Here is a 27,836-nt window from a genome sequence, read left to right as displayed (position 1 = left end):
TACCTTTTTGAGAGATATTAACAGCACAAAGCGATCTTGTGCTGCGATCCATGATTAATTTCGCGAAATGACATTTTACCGCCGAATTTTCGCTGTATTACGCGCTTAGGCACATACTCACAATCAAATGCAGAGGGAAAACTCAATATAAAAATCAAATCTATTTGTCACAAGGAAAAAATATTTTGTTTGTATTCATATTTCTTTGAGTATTGTTTTAAGATACTTCCCTGATAAAGTTATGCGGTTTATTATGAAGAATATCTTGATTGAAGTGACAATGCTTTCTGAATAATTGTTGGCAGATCACGAGATAGTTTATTTTTTTTCCACGTGCTTCAGCTATTTTTAAACTTTCATGCACTTTATGCGTCCTTACAGAATATCAACCATTTATTTTGAAGCAACTATAATTATACATTAAATTCCAGGGAATTTGAACATAGGATAAATTTGGTTTTAAGGAAATTAAAATTGTACGACAAATAGATTAGTGATGGTGAATATTCTACAATTTTCTAATGCTAAATCGAAAGAAAAAATTCTACATATAAGCAGTTTTACGATTTATATTTTATGGCTAAATTAATGCATTTACTAATAAGTTATTTGAATGTCTAAATTAGAAAAAGGAAATATTATAGTAATTTACCACATAAAATACTATGATAAGCATTACACACTTTCATATTAATATCTAAATACTTGAAATAATCGGCAAAACCAACGAAACAGTTCCTAGACTCAAATTATGGTTCAATTTTTTGCCACTTTTTCGTGTGTATGAAAATTCATTATCCAGAGACATCTCAACAGTAGTCCGCTAATCCCTGTCTCCATTTTAGTGAAAAATCTCACAAACCCTACTTCATTGCGCATGCTCTGTAGGGAAAAAAGAAGATATCTCTCTGACACAACCACTATACAGATAAAGCCATTTTTATTTATAGGAAATAAAAATGAGAGCCCCCACCCTACATCGTCCCTTTTTTTTTTTCAAGAGTTATTGCAAAATAAAATTTTAATAGAACTTTCAGTCTCAATAACTCGATCAATTGTAGTCTATTTTATTCGCTTTTTATTTCACTATTTTTCAAACGTAGGATGATCTATAATGTAATAGTCAAGAGAAATCCGTAAAGCAGAATGGAGTTAAAAATAACCCCCGCCCTCCCCTTTGGTCCGCCTCATATTGGATGCACAAACCCCAACTTCAGATTTGTCGTCAAGCAACCCAGACATCTAACGATCATTTGCCTGTCATATTAATTTAGTTAGAAGTTATAAAAACACTAATACCTCTTTATATATATTCTATACATTGAATTATAAATTAAATCTTAAATAAAATATTTTAGATTTAAAATCATAAAAAAGACTAATGTATGCAAGTTTTAAAATATATTTTTAGTCAGGAATTTCCTTATCTATTTAAACTAAATTTTATGAGCTTTCTTTTCCTAAACTTTTATTTTTTATCCAAGCACTAGATATAAACTCCTTGTGTGCCAGCAAATATAACATTAGGCTTTCCAAAGCAGCACGTTTGTTGAGCAACTAGAGTTCGATAATTTACATCAGTTATTTGTAACCTAAGAATATTTAACCTAAAATTGCTACATATATTCTAAGAATAATGTGCAGCGGCATTAATTAACTTAGCAAAATATTGAATTAAATGCATCTGCGAAAACGTTTAATGAAACAGTTTGAGACGTTCGTACTGCGGTTTACAATTGACTTTTGCACTTCGACTACAAATGACAACACCAATTTCTGTACAATGTAATTAATTTTTATTTATGAAACAAAAGTTAATTATGGGATTATAAGCGTTACATTTTTAATGCTGGATTATAGTAAAGATTAATGAACCGAAGTCTAAAATTTTTATTGCTTTTTAATTATATCAATTAATTATATTCTCACTTCAAGGGGCAGTTAGAGGTTATTCCTAAGATGTTTACAGCATTTTTAATTGTATATTTGGCATTGCATTTTTTTTCGTTAGTGGATTACGGTTTGTTTTTATCCGATTTAATTCGCTTTGATTTAAGCGTTCACGACTGATTATGACATTATGTATAGAGACAATCTCACTGCTAGTAAACAAGCGAAAGAATTGCACGATGAAAGTCGAGACAAAACTTAGAGATATTGCTAACTCGATAACAGCCCGTCGATACATCTTCTATTCAATTAAAAACTTAATGTTTATTGCGCAGTATAATTTAAAACAATATTTTCTTTAGTTGGGATAAGATACAATTGGTCAAAGTTGATTGTCATGACTTTCTTCGATGATGGTGTTTAATTAAGGTTATTTTTCAATGCATAAGAAGTTTTCAATCTCCAAAATTTTTGGCAGCATTATGCAATAATTTCCTAGTGTTTTAATTCTAATTGTGATAAGAATACATTGCTGCAACTTTATAATCTTTCTACTTAGAATTACACTGATTGTATGTAATGTCAGAAAAAATAATTTAAAAGAGAAAAAGCCGTAGTGCTGTTTTATCGCAAGAACTCACTTTTCTAAATGTTTTTAATCTTTTGAGTTATATATGTAATCTTTGAATAAGCTTGGTTGGAAAAATTGACATATAATTTTTAAATAACTTTAATTCAGTTTTAAATTTTATGAAAAGCATTTTGAAATGTTTTTTGTTTGTGTCATTTCAGAACAATGTATTTTAAAAACCATACGAAATAATGTTGTGGAAATAAAAATGTGGATGAGATTCTATAATATCTTTTACTTTATAATAAAACAAGACCTTTGCTGACGGCATAATACTTTTCTTTCACATTTCTTTTGCATGTTACTTACATTGTAGATACTTTAATAATAATCCTTAGCATGAATATTTCCAAAAGAGTAACAAAATGCTTTAATAAATAATGTTGAATAATACTCATAAAATAATAGCATAAGAAGGCTATTCTTTTATTCGGAAATTATATATATATATATATATATATATATATATATATATAGTATCTTAGTCATATTTTTATTATACTCAATAACTTTCTCATTTTTCACTTTTAAGTGGAACTTCACAGTCTTATAACTTTTGTAATTATAATAATGTTTTCTCTTCATTTTTTTCAAAATTATTTTAGTAATTTTGAAATTATTGCATACATCATCCTCGATATGAATCTCTTTTTTAATATTTTTCAATGTAGTCCTTTGTTTCCTTGGTATAAAAATTGGTACATCAATTATTTACCTCTATTTTTTTTATAATCTTATTTTTAATCAAGAATTTCTTGTTTTAGAGTTAACATAATATTGAAGACAATTTTCACTTTACTTATCATCATTTTTTACTACCAAGAAACAACGTTTTATTTATTAGTTACTATTTTACAAAAGAATCATCCGCGACGAATCGAAATTGTAAGAGGAGTTAAAATTGTTTAATCGAAATTTCTTCTTTGCCAACGAATAATAATAATATTTTTTCTTACAAATAGCTTATGGAAATATTTATGGTTCAATTTTTCTTGTATTATAAATAATTGATTGTTATAAAAACTATTTTACATCATAAATGGATAGATACATGGGGTTGATGATCTACAAATGCACCGAAAATTAGCACTTTTATAAACATAAAAGAAGGAAATTATACGTGAAAGAAAAGAGATGAAGAGAGGCTTTCGATGCCTGATTGCATTCCAAATTAAATAATTGTAAGTATTTGTATGACTTCAACTTGCAAATGCGACAGCATTCATACTATTTAGTGCGAAAGTCAGACTGAATGAGGCCCAAAACTATTTGAAAAATGAGGCCCTTTATAAGTCCATATAAGTAGTGCATTTATTTTATTTGACACTCGCTCATTCAAACAGTTTTTTTTAGGAGGAAGAGGTTTCCCCAAGAAAGAAAAGTGCCTGCCATAGTTTGTGTATCTTACATCTAAATATGCTATTTATTTCAAGAAAAAAAAAAAAATACATATCCTGCATAAAAATTACAAACCGTTAATACTATTTAAAGATAATTCGAGATTAATTTCAATATCCTTATTTACTTGAACAATAACACGATTTTTAAATTTCAAGCGTTATTGATATAATTATTTTTGAATCAAATTTATTAAACTAATATAACTAATGTTAAATCTAATATAATCAATTGTTAATGCAAACTATGCAATTTCGTAAAAAATCCAAAGGGGAAAAAAAAGCTAAATAAGGGACTAATTTAAAACTATTTATTTTGCTTAGAATTTTATTTTTGAACAGATAAGGAGAAAATAAATGCTATGGAATGATTCTTCTTTTAAAGAGCCAGTTCTAGAAAAGTTATTTAAATATTTATTCTAAATTTAATTTTGCAATGTTAATCTTTATCATAACCCTTTCCAGTTCAGAAATAATAAACATAAATTTAATTTCGGATAAAAATATTGCGCCATATCGTCTAACTGCTTATCACAGGAAACTCGGAAAAAATTTATATTTTTGCATTCCGAAATCCAAGACTTACCTTCGACGGCCGATTTGGCATCTCCGGCAACACTAGTATGCTCTCCTGAATCCATGAATTATCCCAGAGCTGGCAATTCGACTTTCACTTGGGTGCGGAGAAACCACTTGTGTCGAACTCCTTTCTGTTTCAAAGTGGTGCAACGTCGACCTTCACACTGAAGAACCAGCTTCGGCCCAGAGCAAGGACTGACGCTGGATGGACATCACTCGAACAATATCAATGCCACGACGACGTTTTCGATTTCACTATTTTGTAAATCAGAATTCATTCCAGTTACCGTATATTTAAAAACTTTTTTGTCAATTAGAAATTGCAACAAATTTTTCCATTCGTTTTGTTCAACGTTGCGTATCGCAGAGTTCTTGACAGTCTGCCTATTTCTTGCCCACCTGTTGGAATACTTCTTGAAGGCGGGCGTTTGTCGGAAGTGATTTTGCTCCCCTGCCGATTATTTGCTCGCTGACGCAGGAACGAGGAAGGGAAAAGAACTTCTATTGCTGCTTCTCTCACTTTTTTCTTTCTTTCGTTACTTCTGTGAAAAGTTCATATTATTTCTGCAGGGTATATGTCTAACAACCCTCCTTACTTGGCGCAGAGCTGTTGAATCTCATTTCTTGCATACCTTTTCCCTTGTTTTAGCCCCATCTTACGATTATTGGATAAAATGCCAGTTTTAGAGATTTTACAGCGTTGCTGCAGTTTTCTCTTTGACGATGTAGTCAAGAATTCAATCGATATGTTCCTATTTTCACAGTTTCTTCCATAAAAAATGCTTAAAAATTATTCACAAAATACAGTGCAATCGTTTATTCGTTATACTTGAGAGAGAGAAAGATCCGGACCCCTAGCCTGAAATCTGGGCAAAATAATGTTTTGGATCGGATTCGTTTTTCTTTATTTCATTTATAAAATTTCTTAGAAAATGCATTTAATAGCGACTCAATTCGAGTAACAACAATAATTAAAACAATAAAAAGATACTTTGAATATTTGTTAAAAAATTTTTTTAAAAATTATACTGAAATAAAATAAGCATAACTGAAAAGTTCAGTTTTTAAATTTAAAAGTTTTTTTTTCATTATGCGTTAATACACACTATACTGTTAAAGAGAAAAAATGTTGGTTTACTTTTTTATTAAAAATCTATTTAAAATTCTATTATACGCTTCCTTGAAAAGCTCCTTCTACCAAGAAGTAACTACTAGCCAAATTTGGTAGCTCTAACGGTAACGATTTTTATGATTTTTGCTTCAAGCATTTGTGCACCAATTTATAAACATTATCATATCAACTCTTAGACTACCAAGATTTTATTTTGTAAGACTTTTTAAATCTGTGTCCTTTTTCAACAAAAATATGCTAGATAGGTTCTGTTGAAGTTAATCATATTTTATCACAATCATATTATGAGAGGAAGAAAGAATTTAAAGCTATATCTCACTGGTAGAATTAACTGGGATCATTAAGTACCACTTTATACAAGTAAGAAAAAACAAAAATAGCAAATATCTTATAAACATTTATTTTTTAGATTGTTTAAACAGAATATAATATATGAATATAAATTAATCATATATAAAAAAATTAATATTATATGTGGCAAGGTGCAAAGCATAGTTTACATAGTGGAATTTGGCACATAGTGCATGAAATTTTAGTTCCTTTCCCTAACTACTTCCAGGGGGATAACTAACTACTTTCAGTGGAATAATATTCAATGAGTTTTAGAATTGGTAAAAAATGGTTGCTGTTTATATTCTATTTCGTGGGAATATATTGGCAGTTTAAGGATTAAAATATAATGCTTCATATATTCGAGAAGCTATTTTGATGCCACACTCATTATTACCGAAATGAAAATTCATAGTACTTATATAGAATGAAATTTAATTATTAGTATTTTTCAAACATTAAAAAGCAAAACAAAACAAAAAAAACACTGTGAATGACTCTAGAACATTACAAAATGATTAATATTTCATGTATCAATTTTTCAACTATGGTTAGTTCATCATAAAACTAATTGAGGGAGGCAGATTAATGCACTTTATTTGGATTATCAAGCGAAAATGTTGGATTATAATTGTGAAAACGATTTAATTAAAATCAGATTTTAGAATAGGAAAAATTCTGCTATTCTCCGGCTTTTAAAGAAATAGCTATTTTTTTTTGTTATGAATAAAAAAAAAGCGGAAAGTAATATGAAGTATCAATTTAATAGGAAGATATTTAAACACACAATTTGAAATAGAAATAATTCTGATGTGAATATTTCTACGCCATTGCCAAAACTTTTATAATTGAATGTACTTGTGCTTTGCACTGTCTCGTTTCGAAGCATATGAAGTTCGGATTTAATTGAACTTCAGATTTTACTTAATTTAACGGTTTTGAGAAAATGATAGTTAGCTGTATGAAATGTGTGCCTCGGTTGGAACAAGGAGTTTTGATTAAAAAAAAAATGCGATGAAGTTTAATTTAAAAATAAAATTTACGATTTCAAAGATTTTGGAATACAAACCAATAACGATTCAGAGAGCTAATGGGCGGGTCCCTAAATAACCAATTTGATTAACCCTTTTTATATTGTTATCGATATATAAATTGTATATTATATTGATATGTTATATATTATATTGATTTCTGAACGAAATGCATTTTTTGGAAGGAAAATTATTCTTTTTCTGACGTAGGACGGCAAAAATGCAGAAAAAGTTTTCTTAAAAAAAAAAGAAAAAAAGAATCAGCCTGAATTCAGATGTAGAAGGTTAAAAAATTGCTCTGTTGTTGATACTCGTCACCAAAATAACGATCAATGACCCAACAGATTGCAAAGGCTACTTAAAGGCTAAAAATGCTGTATAATAAAATGCACGTTAGATTATATTCTGTGAATAAACTTTGGAACTTCAAAAAAAGTTAAAAATTAACCGTTTGATAATTTTTATTCCTTTTGAAAAGTTCTGTATGTTTTATTGAAACTTACAGCAAAATCTTGTACGTTTTTTTTGTTTTTTTTTGCATGTCAAATATATTTTATTAATTAATTTCTTTCCTGTATTAAAGATAATTTCTCATAATTGAACATTTTTGAAGTAGAGAATAGATTGAAACGATGTAACCTTTCTGTGAGACTTAATTTGGAGATAAAATCAACTTAAGATTAAACATAACATTTAAGATCTACAAATTTAACTGCATGAAAGAAAATAATGCATGACTTATAATTGATCATTAACTCAGACCAACGGCAATAGCAGTGTATAGAATTACGTGTTTCATAGATTTTCATGGTTAAAACATAATGTTCCTGATTCGTGTTACTTTGACTGTTTCGAAATTCATTAAAAATTCCAAGCTATATGGGTAGGACATAATTAGTGGTTCTAAGCTAAAAATTATAGGGATAAAAAGCATTGCCATTAATTTAAAAAAAGAGATGTTTTAAAATGTATATTTTAAATAAACTATAATATGCAAAAATTTTAAAACATACAGCAATAAATTACTTTAAGAGTCCTTAGATTGAACGATACAAATTTGAATAACAGAATGAAGAATGTGATCTATGACAGACAACTCTTTTTTTCAAAAACCTGATAACAAGACATTCTACAAAAATTAATTTTTCAAATTAGGTGGAGAAAGCAAATAATCTTCATTTAGAGGCAAATAATGATATCTTTTTGAAAAGAAAGCAGAAATAAAATAGTACCAGAAGAGATTATGCTACTAACTATATTCTTGCGCACCTTATCTAGCTTTGACTTGAACGTTATAGATTTGAATAATGAGTGAATAATTAAATTAAATGAGATACATTTCAATGTTATTTCATTTCAACAAAAGCAGTCGATTTAAAAGATATTTTATTTGATGACAGAAATTCTAAAAAGGGGTTTCTGTCACTTTCACTTCATTTGCCCTTGCTCCGATAAGAGTAGAAAAGTTTTAGGTTAAAAGAAAAATGACGGCTTGGCGCAGAACAATCTTGATATCTCTCGATCGAAGGACACGAGTACAAACAATAATATTTACTGCTAGCGATTGCACCTTCTGACGGAACCGACCTCTGAGCTTGTTGTCCTTAGTAATGTCCTGCCGGCGGCAGTCCATCGTAGAGGTTGCTCAAAACAAACCAGTCGATCGAGTTGACAGCGCAGCAGTACTGGAAGGTCAGTGGATATAGAAGACAGAAATATGCTTAATCCAGTTCTTTAGTAAAACAGTTTTATAGTGATAATGGGCTATTAGCTCTGAAATTCATCTTTAATAACGAAGTAGTTGAATAAAAAGGAATACATGTCGTATTTTTATGCATAAAAATTATAGAATTATTCCGTACATATCAATTTCATATTACGATAGTAGACTAATTTTTAAGAAAGTACAATTTGTTATAAGATTTCGAATAAAGTTTAAAGAAGAACCAATATTTCTGGGGTCGTCAATGAAATCATTAACAAAAAAAAAAAAAAAAAAAAAAAAAAGGCATTTTGAGATTGAAAAATTTATTTGAAATTTTTGAAGATAATCTAAAGCCTACTATGTTTAAAATTCGCCGAAAATATAGACTTTTGTTAAAATGGAGTTAAAACATTAATTTGAGAGTCTTTTGATTTAAAATGGTTTTAAAACATCTATTTGATTATAATTGCTTTTGTTAAGTTTAATTTCGATTTTATAAGTTTAATTAAGAATTGATAAATTATTATCATCACAGCAATCCCAAGGAAGGTATAAACGCTGTATTCATTGCAGAAAGTTTTCATAATGTGCAAGCTGCATCATTGCAAGGACTATCATGCAACCCTTCATCGCCCATTTTAACTTTCGCAGTGACTCTGTCATTTAGATTACTCTGAGCAATAAGGCAGAGTGGAGAAAGTTCCTTGTTGTTACCTTTCTCAAAGAATTCTCCTTCATTATTATTATTTTTGCTTTGTCAGAAATGTAGCGATTAAGATACGGCATCCTCATTGTGGTTCTCGTCGAATAACGATAGCTGAATCATAGGAGTTGCGTTTCGGATATTTTCATGTCCGTATAGTAAAGCAATTTGAAAAGTGAGAAGTGAGGAATCTGCTACCATGAATGTTTAATGCCATAGTTATGAATATTAGCTCATTTTTAAATCAAACAAAATAATCTGGTAAGTAAGGCAAAGGCCTGATTAACTTTTCAATATCTGAAATACCAAACCACGCGTGGCAGTTTTTTTTTTTTTTTTTTTTGTAAAATTGTTTTTTATCGGAGAAAATATTTAGATACGAATTCCATACTAATTACATATGAATATTTTTCAATCTTACCTACATATTAACTATTCAATTAAATTTTAAAAATCATGAATGCACTTAGTTGAACATGTTATTCGAATTGCACAATAATTGCACTGTTGCTATTGGATGGGAGCCGTACGTATTCGTATTCGGATAATGTCATATTGCGCTATCTCAAAAAAAATTATGGTACCAGTAGGTCATTATTCTGTGGCAACAATTCAAGTACTACAAAAAATTGTGAGATGGCGTTGTATGGTATTGTCAGTATGAGAGTAGATAGAAAAAGGTTCTAATAGGTAGTTATTAAAAAAAAATGTTTTTTTTTTGTGTGTGTGTGTGTGTAAAATTGCATTTTTTCAGGAAAGACACCTATGTAGATAAACTTAAAAAGTAAAGCTTTATCTAACTATAGAATTTGATTCAAATCGGTAGAACCGTTTCCGAGATACACGAAATATATATATATATATATATATATATATATATATATATATATATATATATATATATATACACACATACAAGAATTGTTTTTTCAAAGTTCAAGATTTTGAGCAACAATCTAAGTTATTTGAGGTTTGAATAACACAATATTCCTGATTGATTTACTTTAAATAATTTATTAAATTAGTAATAAATAAAATATTTTTTTGATTGATGAAGAGTTTTTCTGAGTAAAAAGAAAAAGTTGCCTTAAAGTTGGAAACACACACACACACACACACACACACACACACACACACACACACACACACACACACACACACACACACACACACACACACACACACACACACACACACACACACACATGTTTTTAAAGCATGAAAAATTGCAAATAGTTTAATGAAAACACATTCATAATAAGTTTTTTTAAGTAATGGCATCAGGATGCATTTTTAAACACAATTTATTTAAAAGTAACATCATGAAACGCTAAAGTATTTCCTTTGAAAGTAATTCATTATGTTAGTAGTAACGGAAAGACTTACTTGGTTGACAGGCTAAGATTATCGAGAGAGAAAATAATACTAAATTCGTTTGTAAATGGAAACTTAATAATCTGATATCTGGACACAGCAGTTGCTCAAAGAATTCTGCGAGGTCAGAACAGTACTGTAAATGGTAAGAAGAAAAATAAATAAAAAGAGTGTCCACCTCGAAATTTGTCTTTTCTATTGTCTTTGCTTCGTTGGACTACTTAATGCTCTGTTTCCCGTGAAATGGGTAACATTATTAAGGTTCCGTTGAAGTTGGACATTAAATGTATAGGACAGAACTAACAAGATGACGAACATGGAACATGGATTTTTTTTCATAGTCCTTTCGAAATTTTATGTTTTAAAGAAAGAATAAATTGCATCATTTGCATTTGTCGAATGTTTTAAAAATGACTTTTCTGTAAGAACGCTGACAAAAAAAAAATAATAATAAATAAATAAATAAATAAAAAATAAAAAATAATAAATGTCACGAGACTTGATTAATTAGGCTGCAAGTTGGAAGTTAAATTTGTGTCCGGGCACGTAAAATAAATTTTATATGCTGTATGTTTTCTTGTCTCTTGTTCAGTGGAGCTTGACAAATAGCATTCCAGCCAATCTTATTTGCTATGTTAATTGTTATTAGAATAACTAATCGACACCGTTTAAAAAAAACCTGCAATAGTATCTTTTTATTCTATAAAATCTTTATGCATTCAAATTATATTAATATTTTGATATTTTCTTAAAAATGTAAGTGTGATTTATCGTTTTCTAACTATTCCACTTTATGAGGAAATCAAATCCGTAGTGATTTTTGTGAATTTTAGAATTTTGTAGTCATTTTCATTCTTAACTTGTCTAAGTGTAAGCAAATTCATAAAACTACTTTATTGCTGTTCAAAATCAGCAATTTTTTTCAGCTTTTAGATGAATTTTTCAGATATATTTTTGTGACTAGTAATATAATAAATGCCAATGAAGCCAAAGCCACAGTAACATTAAGATAAAGAAATGAATTAGTACGATAATGTCGGTTTTGCATGTTTAATTATTTATTTTTTGTGTGACAATAACATTGCCTGGTAAATTATACAGACGATAAAAATCGAAACAAATATCTGAAAATGAAGACGCCCTTAAAAAAAGAAAGAAAGAGAGATTAGAAATTAGAACGTTTACTGCAAACGATTATATTCGTTTTTACATAATGTTAAAAAATTTTTCCTGATTCCTTTCTAATTTGTCCCTTTGCCAAATTAGAGAAAAAATAAACTTCTTAAGGATAAAAGAAAAAGACCTTTAAACTAGTCAGGAAAAATAATTGAAAAATCAATAAAAAGAAATGATTATTCTTGTTTTAAATTAGAGAAATATATATTGAATAGTTACTTCATAAAATTTAAAAAATATGTTAGAATTAGAATAACGGACTCAGCAATTTTTTATTTAATTCTTAAAAATTTTCCAAGATAAGTGAATAAGTGATTTTTGAAGAATTTCTCAAAATTCAGCTGATTATTCAAGAGGTGCAAAACAAATTTCTTTAAAACGATAATTATTTGTTCTTTCAGACAGTGAGCTGAATTTTTTCTTGATAATTAAAAATGGTGCTAAAGACAAATGCGGGTGAAAAATCAAACAAAGCAAATCTTTCTGTATTTTATTTTTAGATTCGAATCATCATCGTGATTTTCTGTGTGCCACATTTCATGTTAAGTGCGAATGATTTGCAAACACGCACATAAACGCGACCTTTTGTGAATAAGTACAGATAGCAGCATATGCATTTTGTCTATCATCAGCACTACGTTAACAAAGATGTTCAACATTATTACAGAGATGAACCGTTTATAATGTAATATTTTTTGTTTTTCTTAATAAAATTTGTAAAGGAATGATTAAAATGATATCATTGATATCAATAACGGTCATCAAAATAATGTGACCAACCCAGGAGACCATGTGGCTCTTAAAAAAACCAATGTCGTAAATAGAATTCTGTTTTAATGATGCCAAAAAAAAAAGAGTTAATGGAACTTATCAAATGAATGGTTGTTTTGGATTCTCGTCTTGAAGTCGTATGCGTTAGCCGCAGGGTCTGTTATACTACGAATAATTATTATCTAGATCTGGAGTAACGGTCAATGGTAAGCGTATAATAAAGAAAGCAAACTTCATGATAAGAAAGATGAGATGCATAATTTAACCTGCAATTTTAGAGCTCTTAATTATCATTATAATAATTTAACTAAAATCTTATTTCATACAGGTGGCGCCATCTAGAATTCAATATGAAAACTATCAATTTTTTGATTTTGTAAGTATATAATCGTAGTAATGTATTATACAAATATAAAAGATTGATGAATAGAAAATAATAAATTTAAAAAAGGCTTTAAACATTGCTTTATTGGAGGAGTGAAAAAAAAAGAGAATCAAACATTATCATAAAGAAAAATAATTTCTTACACAGTATAATCATTAGAAAGAAATTCTTGGATATTTATTGAAAGTAAAAATATTTTATAAATGAGTTTAAAATTTCAATTTATTGAAAGTATATCACTCATTTAAGGTTTCTCTAATTACGGCAAACTAACAGAATTGTGTAAACTAATTGCGAATTCAACAGCCTACATTCACTTGTATCTAACTTCTCTGATATGTATGTGGAAAAAAGTTGTAAGATTGCGGATATATATTTTTCTACAAATAATTAGCATTGTGAACATGAATATTTTTAAAATTAACAATAGTCTGGATAATTAAATTTTAAAAGTTATTTAGTAGGAAAGAACTTGCTCTGCGGTGGGCTGTCATTTCTATTTCTATTTCAATTCATTCTGTATTATTCGTTCCACATGGTTTGCGTCTGTTTTTTTAAACTTTTATTTATACTATAATTGCTTAAATCTTGATTTGAATTCCATCCTTTAATGTATCCCATCATGCGATATTGCAATAATTTGAATGTTTTCCAGTTAATGAATGAGATTTCCATTTGTTTTGATTTTTTTTATAATTTCCAAAGTCAAATAGTTTTGGGGAAAAAAATCTGTAAATAAAACTAAAATAAGAGATGGTTTTTTTTTAAATAATATTACGAAATTTTAAGTCAGAATGAAATCTAATTAAAATGACTGTAATAGCTTCCTTTTACAAATTATTTAACAAAGCGAAAAGCGAATTAATATCTACTTATCTGATACATGAAAAATCAAATCATTAAAATGAAAAATCAAACTTCAAAAAATAAAAAAATAAGAGAAAACAAAATAAATGAAGTAAAAAATAGAAAAAATAATGAGCTATTTTTACGCAAAACATTTCTTTATAAGGTAAACAGAGTATAAAAGATATTGGTTCAAAATAACGAAGACATATTCATAAAGAAGAGAGAGAAAAAAATAGTAGTTGAAAATACACACTTAAAAGTTTCTTTACAAAGACATTAGTAAAATAACTGCATATATATCAATTTGTACTCTAGAAATTTTAAGAATCGCATAGAGGAATATAATAATCAAAAACAATATATAAAATAATGAAATTATACAAAATTCTGTGAGAAAAATTGTCATAAACATTATTGTCATCATAACATTGTCACTCTTCAAATCTTCTCAATTTTAAACCTGATTTCTAATCAGGTTTAAAATTAAAAACATGTGAAGAGTTCAATATTTTGTCCGAGTTTGTATTTGCGCAACGACAACATATTTACTTTTCAGCATTTGAGTAGTAGCTCATTGAAGTATTTAACTGCATCAGGTTGTTCAATTCTCTTTTTGTACGGGGATTTGAAATGAAAATTTGGAGTCAAGAAATTTCATGAGCATTTGAAGGAGTTCTGAAATGACAAGAGGACAGGGCGGCACGAAGAGAAGGGGGGGGGGGAATTTCTTGGTCGCATGCACAATCGATTCAGCTAATTTGAATCATTCTTCAAAATAGCTTGGAAATGGGCCATGTTTAATCTATACTTATATAAAGCTCAATGTGTGTGTTTGTGTGTGTGTGTGTTGGCGCTCTACAGACCAGATCGTTTGACCTACAGCTACAAAATTTGGCATATGTATAACTTGGAGGTTGGGAATGTGCACCTGGGGTTCCTTTTTTTGAATTTTTAATTAGAATTTTAATTATTAATTAAAAACTAACTTTCCCGCCAAAAAATCTTTTGATTTTCCCCACCGCCAAATGAGTAAGGCTTCACCCCCCCCCAACAATAATGAGGCTAGGCTTAACATTTTTCGGTGGATTATTTCAAACGATTCTGTTTATTTTCTTAATGTTTGATGCATTTAAAATTAAACATTGTTAATTAATCGATCTTTCAGATTCATTCTGAAGTACTTTTGAATAAAAATAAAACAGAATAAAGGAAATTAAAAATTTCTAATCCGCGTAGCGTTACCCCAAATTCACGCATTTGAGCTACCGTAACTGGTGTTGAAAATTCACGCATGCACATTGTGTTCTGATTGTTCACAATTATTACCAACGGATGAGGTCTAGATTTTAATTACTTTTAGGTTAGTTGTATGCTTTTGTAATTAAATTGTATTTATGTTAGTTATATATTTTTTTGTATATGTTTATAGTTTTAAGTACATCGTTTTTTAAGTAGTTTTTTTAACCTGTTTTCAACCGATTATTTTAAACGATTCGTTTTATTTTCTTAGTGTTTGATGCATTTAAAATTAAACATTGTTAATGAATCGATCTGTTCATGATGAATTTGAGAAAATTTTGTTGACAAATTCTTGAGATAATACATAAAATAAGAAAGATATTCTTTAGTGCCCATAAAGTTTAAACGCTCAGTGACTCTGTTTTCAGTAATCATATTATTAAAATCTGCTTCGTTTCAGTAAAAAATATTATTATATTAATTTCAGATTAATCCTTTCCACTTTAATTTAAAGCATAAATTCTACGGGAGCAAACAGAAAATTAGAGAGATAAATATTATGTTATGACTGAAGGCCTTTATAATATTATGAGTGATTTATATGATAATCAAAATTTGAAGTTTTAAAATATTTTGATGAAGAAGCTATTAAAGTAGGAAATGCATAAAATATTTAGTTATTAAATTTTAACGAACATTAAGATTGGCGAACCGGCTGGTCGCCAAAGGTGGCTAGTTATAAATAAAATTTCCTTCCTTGACCATTACTTAGGAATTGGTGGTACCTTCGTTACATGGCAAAAATTTGACAGATAGTTATTCCTTCTTCCCATTCTATTTGCGAGAATTGTAAAAATAAATATATTAGGCATTTCTTTAAACAACTTATTGGCATTTGTAGATCAGTACGAGTTCCTCCAATCGTAGCTCTTTTATTACTCTCTAGTATATGTAGTATAGAGAAAGTATAGTAATAGCAAAAAAAAAAAAAAAAAAAAAAAATCGAACTCGAGATTTTGTCAAATCTCCATGTTTTTAGACCTCCCTGAGCTCGATAAATGCATTTTTGGAAAATGTCCGTCTGTCTGTTTAGGACAGAGATAACTGAAAAACGCTTTGAGTTAGACGGTTGAAATTTGGTATACGGTTTCTACATCAAATTTGGAGATTTCTGTCACATTTTGAGTAAAATTTGTACAGAGGAAGTCCGGCTGTTCGAATATAAGTTAACACGATAGCTAGAAAACGAAGTGATCTATATTAGAGATTGCAATACCGGACCAAAATTTCAATATCGGTATTCGGTATTTTTTAAATCTTAATACCGAGATACCGGTTTTAATACCGGTATTAGAAATTTTAGAAAAAGAAAGAAAACACAGGTGTTTCTTTGTTTTATTTGCCAGTTTTGTTAGAGAGTGTAAATATCACAAAAAACAATTTGTAACTTATAAATTATAACAGTATATAATCACAAAAAAGTAAAGAAACATCTTATTTATTTAAATCACAAAAAAGTGTAAATATCATTATTCAGTTTGTGGTACTATTACAAATTTTTGAAATGTGATCTTAAAAAACATAATACATCAATTGTACTATCATTAATCCTGAAAAGTAATTTTGTGTAAAAATTACCAGCTTTCGAAAACGCTCTTTCGGCATCTATGCTAATTGGTGGTACTGTTAGTAATGCGCGATTTACTTTTTCCAAGTATTTACCTCTAAATCCCTCATCTTCAAATAAATCGATTTCTCGTCGGATGGTTTGGGATATAGATGATTTCTGTATTGCATTTTGGTTCGTTGATAGTTTTTTATTTATCGCTAATTCTAATTTTTGTTCAAGATACAACTCTTTATCACTATCGACAGTAGTGACATCATAATCTTCGATAACTGTACCGAATTCTTCTGAATGTGGATAGGTTTGTGGGTTAAAAATTTTAAGAAAATTTACTCTAAACTTTATCAGATTTGAATTGGTTATTTTCTTTTCTTCTTTTTCATTTTCATTTTTAAAATCATTATAATTATGTAAATACCATAAGACAATTTCCATTTCGGTATGCCTTTCTTCTGTGAGATTTTCCAAAGTAATATATAATTCTTCAGATAGTGATGTGTGCTGTTCTTTCAGTGACTGCAACATGAAATTTATTGTTGCATTATCTGTTAATAAGATAGATAAGAGCTGATATAGTTCTGGATATTAAGTCGAATTCACTATCTGAAAAATTAATTTACAGGTTTAAGTCGATTATTGCTTTTTGGATTGGATTTTCCAGTTTCAAAAATCGTTCCATCATTAGGAGTAAACTGTTCCAACGTGTTTTAGAATCTAATATTAACATATATTCTGTTTTATTTTCAGTTAGTATGTATTTTAATAATATGTCATCTTTTATAGAGGAACGTTTAAATATCTTAACAATTTTTCGAACTTTATAAATTATAGGAAGCAATTCTTGATGGATTAATATTTCATCCTCATTAGCAATATCTTCTTCAACAATTACATTGTCATTATTTTCATTGTCAATATCACTGTCACTCTTACTCTTTTCAAAGTTGGAATCCGAAGTTTCTATAACCACAGTATTTGGATTCTTCTGTTCTTTATTTTTTTGGAATAATACATCTATTACTCCTAATTGAATTCCATGTACATAGCACAAATGCTGATTTTCACCAATCCACTTTCCAACTTTTTTCATAATTGTTGCTCCATCTGCCGTTATGGATACAATATTTTCTTTCAGGGATAACCCATGTTTCGCTAATTTAGATTTAAGCAATTAATTAAGCCATTCATTAGCCAATTAATTTCTCCCGTTAGGGAGACATAAAAACAAAAACGTATACTATTTTGCTATGTTCGCGATACCTGAACATATAGTGGAGACCATTTTAAAAATTTCTAGTAATTACCGATAAACCGGTATTTAAACTTGTGAATACCGGTATTCCAAAATTGTACAAATGGCTCAAAATACCGGTATTCGGTATCCTGGTATACCGGTATTGCAATCCCTATTCTAGATAGAAAAAATTCGGTACATAGATTTTACATCTTTAGTATAAACTACTTTTTCGTGTAATCCAACGAGGAGTCGATCATCTGCCAGTCCATACTTTCAGAAACGTATAAAGGCGATAGCTAAAAGAAAAATGACTTAAATATATCAAATTTAGTATGTTTTTTAAATTTTGTATCTTTTAGTTTTATGTCAAATTTTTGTTTCAACTGATAGGGAAGAACATTTCTGAAGTCCAAATTCGATTTTTGGATATTTTTGACCTTATTCCAGGGATTAATCGCCAAACCACTCGCCATTCAATAAAAATGTCGAATTCAAGTCAAAGGTTAATATTTCATGACTATTGTACGCGAATGCCATTCAAGGCGAATGCCATTCAATATTTCATGACTATTGTACGCGAATGCCATTCAAGGCGCTCCCTGGGACTTTATTAGAGAATAAGAGAGAAAGTTTTGAGGAGACCACTTCCATTGGTTCTTTTTTTGCTAGCTTGTCAGCTTTTTCATTCCTAAAATGACCATCGTGTGGTTTTTTTTCCAGTTACATTTCAGTAAAGTTTGGATTGTTATTTTAAGAATTTTGATACCTGAAGCATTGGAGCGCTATTACACCAGATGTTGTAACTATTGCTTTGTTCTATTTTCCGTATTATAACTTCGCGTATTGTCTAGAGCTCTGCTTGAAACATTTTATTCTCTAGTTGTAAATTGACTATCTATTCAGATAATTTTGTGTTATGCCGCAAAGCCACGAAGATGCTATCTGCTCTTCCCTAACAGAATCGTAATTTGGAGCGCCCGTTACTATCGAGTTAAATAATAATAATAATAAAACGAGAAGTGAAAAAAAAATCAGCTCTTTGGATTAAAGCTTCGGAATTTTGCAAATACGCACCTCTTCAAAATTCAATTTTACAACCCAGCTTCCACCATGTCTGATCGAACACAAAAAAAATTAAAAAAAAATTAACAATTTCTTTATTCTATTTCTATTATATTCTACATATTTTTTTAACATAAAAGTGCCGTAATATATTTTATATTTGAATTAATATGTACATGTGCATAAATTACTAATTAATATGCACATGTACATAAATTACTAATTAATATGTACATGTGTATAAATTACAAAATTAATGTACATAATTTAGTACAAATTATGTACTAAAATGTACTTAAATTACTGTTGAGTTTTAATTGTGTTTTGTATTTTATTTAACATCTTAAGTTTTTTTTATTTAATGAATACAAAATATGAATTATAATTCATAGTAAAAGAAAAGTATTATTCAAGTATACATTCTTATGACTCATATAAATTAATAAACAGTACTTTTACAATTATGCATTCAACTGACATAAATATGTTATTTTGATATCTAAACATTCTATGTCATTTATTTGCAACAAATTTGTCAATAATTTTGGTTTAATAAACAATTCTTAAAATATCATATTCAATGAATAAAATATTTAATTCTTTCAACCAGTTGTAAAAATGTACAATAGTAAATGATTTTTTTCTTTACTTTTTTATGTAAAAATTCCTATCACTTTCAAGTACAAACCCTAATCATATTTTTACTTTTACCATTCTTCATATTATAATCAAATAATTTATTTATTCGAAATTAAAATAAAACCGCACATTGATTTTTAGGATCAGTGTCGCTTAAGGCACTCATGGATTACACACACACACACACACACACACACACACACACACACACACACACACACACACACACACACGCACGCACGCACGCAAGGATATCTCTTAATCTAATTTAAATCCTCTAACTATTTCTTATTTTTCCGTACATACGCAGATATATGTTGTTGTTTTGCTTGTTATTGTGATACCAATCTTTATCCAATTTGTAAGATAAACAGATTTGTAACTTTAAATTCTCAAGTTTTTTTTATGTGTATTATATGAACTCGAAGTGAACTCATTTAAAATTGAATTCATTTGTTTTATTTTATATATCAAGTGTATTTATATTTTGTAAAAACTGTTTTTATGCATTTTTATTATTTTCTCATAAATGAAATATACATAGAGGTAGTTTTGTAATCGTCGAAAAATTAGAAATCGCCGTATTTCCACGTTTCGCATCTTTCTGAGTTCAAAATTAAGTTCATGAATCATGGTGATCTGTCTGTGAATACAATAATTCAAAATAATTTTGAACAGACGGATGAAATTTAGTATATGGATTTCACTTCAAATTCGTATATTTCTATCAAATTTTGAACGAAATCCAGTCAGAGGAAGTCTGCCTACCTATAGTCTGATTACAATTGAACGCGATAATTAAAGAGACAGATAGATAAAATTTAGTTCACAGGTTAGCTAAAATGCAAATCCATATCAGAATTTAATGAAAACTGTCAAGGTATTTATTAATCGTCGGTTTGTCTATACTTTTGTTTTCATGTAAATGTAATAATTCAAAAAATTAAATGAAATTTGGTATGTGAATTGTGATTGCAATTGTAGTTCTATATCAAAGTTTGGTTTTAGTCGGGCTGGAAAAAAAGGTATTTAAAATGCATCACTAAATACGAAATACTCAATTGTCATGGGTGGGACAGTGAAAATAAAATCGAGTACTTGTAGTGTTCACAGTCTTGTCCAAAGCCCATATTTTTATACGCAAAGGAAAGGGAATAACACATTTTAGAAAGCGTGGGAGAAAGTATTGGGAGGGGGGGGGGGAATCATGCCAGCTGGTTTAACCTGACCCTCTTTCATACGTGTAAAAATAGAATTTTTTTAATCGATCCTTCACTCACTTCTTGATATGCTATATTTTTCTAGTCTTGTAGTCTGAGATGTTCTCAATGAAAACACTAATACTTTCAGAATTCATTTATCTAATTAGTACATTAACTTTATGCAATACTGATTCCACACAAGGGTTGCTATCTTTTAAGAAATGTAGGAAAAGTTAATATAAAGATATTAAAAACTTTATAATAATGAGTAGAATTTAAGAAATGAAATGTGGAAAATGACAATAACAAGAAATATTTCTGTTTACCACACTGAGTTTTTACAAACCTTTTTTTATTAAATTGTTTGAATATAATATCATTTAAGAATGATAAATTTATTAATATATTTTCTATTTAATTTTTCTTTAGAAACTAATAACTAATTTTCTTTTGGTGTTGTAAAGCTCCTTAATTCAGATACATTGTCATAGTAAGAAGATGCTTTTATCTATAAATGTGCGCATTGTTTTCTATTAGTTGACCCATTTGTAAAATCTATGCTATGGTAAGAATCAAAAAGGTCCACTTAGTCTTAATTGTCTGCTAATTTTGTAGTTAAGATTCAACTCACAAAATCAAATGGCTTGTATATTTGCTGAGAGATGAGTTCATTTATTTCAATGTCAATAAGTGACTGTGTTACGAAGCTGCTTTCCTTGTAACAGCAAGAAACTTTTAACAATGAAATTTTCTTTGTACCCAATAAAGAAAACCGGTTGTTTGTTTAAATCACAGGAAGACGTCATTTCCTGCAAGGACAAGTATCTAGATTTAGATAAAGATCGATAAAAATGTCCAGCCAAGCATACATTGAAAAATTAATTGAATGAACAAAGAAGAAAATTTTAACCTTGAGATTAATATCTGTATCATAATTTCATAGTGCCATTGTTATATTTTCTTATTTTAACTGTCATAATGAGTACCAAGGAACTGATATGCGAAACCTCGAAAAAATATAAAGTACCTTGTTATATTACGCTCCATAAATTTATGACAAGTCAAATTGTATTCCGCGAACAGCCAAATGAATACTGAGTTACAGTACCTTTTGTATATATTTTTATATCTTCTAATAGAGGAGAATGTCTATGTAAATATGGATCTGCACGCTGGCACTCTGTAAGTTAGATCGTTTGTTGTAGAGCTACTAAATTTGGCATAAATATAATATAGAGGGTACAAATATACACTTCGGAGTGTCTTTTTTAAATTTTAGTTGTAATTTTCATTAATAGAAAACTAAGAGAGATTTTTACATTTACCCGCATTATTTCTTAAAATATTAATGAACCAAATAGATTTTTTACGCTATTTTAAAATACAAAAACATTCTTTTTCAATTTAGTTGTGAAAAAATTGTTCCAGAATTTTAGCAATTTGTTTAAAAAAATCCTTTCGCATTATTTTCAACAATAGTTTTCATAGTTGTAATGAAATTTCAATATTTTAAATTGCTTCATTAAATATCTAACAGCATGATTTTTTTCTATTTTTTAAAGTAAAGAAGAAAGATATTATTCACTGTCTGCGAATTAGATATGAGGAATGAAGAAAAGAATTTAGAGAAAGTCAAATTCATTGTGCAATTAGAAGCTAGATTACTCGCGTATTTTAAGGTAACTTCTAATTATGCATACTTTTTGATGACCCTATGATATCATGGTTTTTGACAATATTCCGAAAGCTCATGAATATGATAAGCAGAACAAGTATAATATTATTTAAAAAAAAACCACCGTTTGCATGTTTATCCCAATTTGTGTAAAAATATTTTGTTAATGCAGTCATAAACATTTGATTATACATAAATCATGTCGGTGAATAAATTATTCTCCAAGGGCGGCTAGTATCGAATAAAAACCAAAGTTAAAATAAGGAAAAGAAATAGAGAAGTAAACTTCGGTATAAAATAATATTGCTTTAGCGCAGGATCTTAAGAACAATATACTATTTCATTCGAAACGTTCAAGGTAACTAGATTTGCTTTGTTCCTTTTTTAGCAACATACTTTGGGAGAGGAGAAGCGGTCATTTTCTTATAAGTGGTCTTTCCAAAACTTTCTTTCATATTCACTAACAAATGTGCTTTCCTCCTACCCCGCATAATATTGGGCCAAACCGTGAGCATTTCGAATGCTCACCTTTTTATTTTTGGCGTTTCGGGAATGAGTGTATTATTCTGCATAGTATACATTTGGGGCATCTTTTGGATAGACCGAAACACAGAACTGCAATTTTAGTAATAAGATCCTGTATCAAATTTCGTTTATCTAAGTCGTTATATTCCCGAGTTATTGCGATCCGAGTATGCGAATGTTAGAGCCGACAGACGGTAAGCATTTCGAAAGATGTAGTTGAAAAATAATTCCAAAAATATTTTGGAAGTCAGGGATGTCTGAAACATCTGAATAATACATAAGTGAAATATGCAAAGAAAAGTCTAGTCATCTTACTTAATTAGACCTCTTGATTTTGACAAGGTTTTTATTTTCGAGGTGTTTTATTATTATACGAGGTATTTTTTTTTATCTTCAAGTCTCATCCAGAGACATTTCTGAACTCGAATTTTTTTTCTTTTTAATTATATCTATATGTTGTTCTGCCTGTCGCAATAATTGAAAAACGTTTTGAAAAGGTGAGGTTGAAATTATGTGTGTGGTCTTTACACCAAATTTATAGATTTATCAAATTTTGAATCAAATCGAATCAAAGAAAGCTTGTATGGCTATCCGCTCAAGAGTCAATGGACAAGATAACTATAAAGCATAAGGAGCTAGATGAATAGAATTTGGTTCTGAATTTCAGTATCTAAAGTGCAGATGCATATCAGATTTTGAAGTAAATCTTTCGATGGTTTGACCATCTGTCAGTTAATGCATTCCAATCATGAATGCAAGTAACTTATAGCAACTCCGACATATGTTAGGAGATGCAGAGCATGATAGAAAGAGAACGATTAAGGTGATTCAACATTATCTAAATAAATGAGAAAGTTGAGGGGGGGGGGAATCTTAACACTAGTTTTATAGATAATACACGTTTTGTATTGGAAATAGTTTTGAAGTTTGCTAAGGATGGATCCACAAAGCTTATCTTCAAGAAATATCCTCTGATGTATCGATATGTGTCTCGTTTCTAGTTGGAATGCACTATTTTCTTTGCTCTAGTGAAATAAATAGCAATCCGATGTGATATTTAATGAAATAAACCAATTTCGGATTTACGTTAATTAGTTTCAAATAATTGTTTCGTCAAAAAGGATATTTTAAAATAAATAAGACATAGAAAGTTTGAAGGAATTCTGTAAGATAATAATTGTAATGATGAGCTAATTATTTTTATATATTACATGAAATGCCCTTTTATTTATTCAAATTGGAAATAAATGGCAAATCATTGCCATGAAACATACAAAAGACTGATTTTTATTATTTATTACTGTTATAATAAGGGTTCATAAAACAAGCGATTCAATTTAGTTGTAGAAACTTTTTTATTCATGCTCTAATTATATTGGATAATTTTTTTATTGTGTGCAGTTTAACCCAGATGCATTTTGTTCCCAAAACCCCACTCTTTAAATAAACCAAGCATTTCAGAATTCTTTTCCTTAAATGAACGCAAAACGCTTGTTTTGAAATATAGTTTAACAAATATGGAATAAAACTTTCATTGCTTTAGTTTTTTTCTCTAATATACACAGTTTATTTTTTTAAATGCAAATTTGTTAGCTATGAAATTTAATTGTTAATAAAATGGATAATGATTGCTTTCAAGCTTAATTAGCATACTTGTTTGCTTATTAAAAAGTGTTGAGATAAATTATTGAGTAACTGAAGTAATTTAAATAATCTCTCTATATGTAGAAATTAATACTATTTGTCAGAACATGATAAACATTAAAAAATTGTTAGGTGAAAAGAGGGGAAATCTATAATTTCTAAACAATAGCAACTCTGAACGGAAATATAATTATTTTGTGCGTGTACACTATTTAAAATTATTTTTTCTTCAACTTTATTTAATTAATTAAAACCCACAAGACATTTAATAATTATTACTATTCGGCATAGTGATAATAAATGTTATCAAATGATATACAATAAAATAAAGATAAAATTGTTTAACCGATCATCATAAATTTGTCTCAAGATTTTATTACAAATTTTCTCATTCCATAGCTTCAGATATTTTTGTTAATTAATAAAAAATATAGCGGTTAGAAAAAAAAATAAGTAAAGCAGCTTTTTCAAGAATATTTACCTAGGCAAAATAAATAAATAAAAATATTTTTGAAAAAATCAACCACTTTTCTTAAATCAAATTTTACGAAATAATTTTTTTCCTCAATGACTATCTAAAACGGAAGAAATATTCACAATTATTCCCTACCCGTTTCGGTTGAGCACTCAGTAGGCTCATGCAATATCATATTTAATGAAAAGTCTTGCTTTCTAAGATAAATTGCATCTTATCAGACAAAAAAAAAAAAAAAAGAGTCCGATTTAAAATTACATTTGCACAATAAACATAAAATATTAAAATTTTGAAGTTTTATTTAAAAGTGACGAATAAAGATTGTGGCAGCGATCTCTTTCATTTTGCGCTATTTCGTGAAAGTTTTGGATGGAAAGGAATTGGCGACCGATGATGACAAATGCAGCTTGGAGAGAGGGGAAGCAAACATTTTCGTATGATATAAAAAATGGTAAAATTGGTATAGTGATGATGGCTGAGGGACTCAGATTCCTTATTATTCAATTGTTTTGGCGAAATAGATTCAGTTATTAAACTGCGAACCTTGTCTTTGATATATATATATATATATATATATATATATATATATATATATATATATATATATATATATGTGTGTGTGTGTGTGTGTGTGTGTGTGTGTGTGTGTGTGTGTGTGTGTGTGTGTGTGTGTGTGTGTGTGTTAAGAGTTCTATCTTTCAGAACATTTTGGTACAGAAGTTTTAACAATACTAGTGAAACTTCCAGAATTATCAAGAAAAGACTGAAACAACGCCGATTAAATAAAAACAGAAACATTCTCTGCTAGAATATATAAAAAAAAAAAAACACGTACAAATGCAGCACTTTTTGATGCACATGAGGACAAAGAAACTTAAATTTTTTAAAAAAATGGAACAATTGCAGCTAACTAAGGGCAATGCCTATGCTTCTGGTTTTTTCAAAAAAAAAAAAAAAAAAATTACTTTGTTCCAATTCTTTTTCTACTATCTTTTAGTCTAATGTAATTTTTCTCAAATCAAAAAAAAAAAAAAAAAATTAAGCTTGTAAGCAGGATATTTTAAAAACTACTTATCTTCTTACACTGAAATTTCATGTGCATGCTAAAAATGAGTTGTACTATGATTTATATGTCAGTTTTTAGACAAATTATTCTCACAAAAATTTATATGAATGTTAATTAATTTTTTTCTTAAAATTTCACTTTTTTAAAAAATAGTTGCATTTAAAAAATGTTTTTTTACAAAAAGTTTATAAAATGTATGTATGACTGCAAAACTGAGCATTTTCTGCATTTCAATACTATATTAATTTTGTAAATTTTTTCCTATTTTTAAACTCAGAATCCTGCTCGAGTAAAATACTGATTTTTAAGATTTTGAAGAAATACCCAATTTATATATATATTTTAAATAATTTTATAGCTTTTTCTTCTTTAGATTATATGAAAACATGAGAAAATATTTTAATGAATATTCTATGGTTACAGTTTCAAATTTCACATTTGTTTCTTTTGTAAATTAGAAAGGTTGGAAAAAGGATCTTTTTTGTTAAGAGTCTTGATGCCTCTTAAGAGATTATTGATGATGCATCTAGAGCTCATGAGCCTTCATATGAAATAATATCTGGCGAAATGGAACCAGCGGTTTTCCCTAAGGGGTCTAATTCTTTGTTTTCCTTATTATTTCAAATATAAATACCTCTAATTCGCCTAAGATGGCTATTAAGGGCTTTATAATCAAAAGAAAAGATTTCAAAATAATTAAGGCAGAAGAATCAAAATTCAGAAAATTAGATATAATTACGAATCGAAAACAACGATATCGAATTGAAATCGGAGCAACAATGATCATAAATTAAAACAAATATTTAGAAATAGCTGCATCAATATTTTCTGATAATATTAATGGAATAACAATTGATTTGTTATTCCATCTTTAAATTAGATGCCCAGAAGCGAACAATTTCTTTGCACTCGGAGCCTATGATTAACATGTCTCTTTCAGATTTTATCACTTTAAATTATATCGATTGTTTGAGAAGCAATGTTTTGATTTCCGCTAAAGGTGTCTACGAATTCATTCAGGTGAGACGAACTGCTATTGTGCCATGGCAAACTAATTTTTCGTCTTGAAAGATGGATTATGCCAAACAGCGTTTTTGATATTATTATAAAATTGATCATTAGAGTTCTTCACGAGAGCTTATCAGCCTGATTGCTTGCAAATCTAAAAATTGATCTTTTTGCATTATCCTCTTCACAGAGCATTTTAAATTTTAATAATAGTGCAACCCTTCTCATTTTAAAGTTTTCGAATGGAAGTTATATAAAATGAGGGGAAAATGAATGCAGCGTAAGATTTGATGCAATGATTTATGAGGAAACCAATGTTTCCAAGTTTTCCACAAATACAATTAAAAATTCTATGTTATTAATTTTTATCTTAATCAAACTGTGGATTCCAAGAATTAATTGAGCTATCCCATAACTAAATAATTAGCAAAATATTGTTGTTGTTGTTTATGGCACTTGTCATAGACCAACCGCCGACGAAGTC

At 28.7% G+C, this 27,836-nt stretch overlaps 1 protein-coding gene across 4 annotated transcripts in view; it reads right to left on the bottom strand.

Annotated features, from left to right (window-relative positions):
• The window catches only part of LOC129963761 (acyl-coenzyme A diphosphatase NUDT19-like), a 74,597-nt gene that overhangs the window by 27,643 nt on the left and 19,118 nt on the right, over positions 1-27,836 (bottom strand). The window contains exon 1 of one of the 4 annotated variants that reach the window (XM_056078299.1): positions 4,505-4,921. The exons of 2 other annotated variants lie outside the window; for them this stretch is intronic. In XM_056078299.1, coding sequence (XP_055934274.1) covers positions 4,505-4,559 — 55 coding nt within the window. In that variant the 5' untranslated portion in view covers positions 4,560-4,921. Of the gene's footprint in view, positions 1-3; positions 115-4,504; positions 4,922-27,836 lie in introns of those variants that run through there. One more of the 4 variants, XM_056078300.1, reaches the window with a different exon arrangement.

The sequence above is a fragment of the Argiope bruennichi genome, chromosome 3 (genome assembly GCF_947563725.1).
Source record: "Argiope bruennichi chromosome 3, qqArgBrue1.1, whole genome shotgun sequence".
Classification (NCBI taxonomy): Eukaryota; Metazoa; Arthropoda; class Arachnida; order Araneae; family Araneidae; genus Argiope; species Argiope bruennichi.
This window is presented reverse-complemented; position numbering and strand designations above follow the sequence as displayed.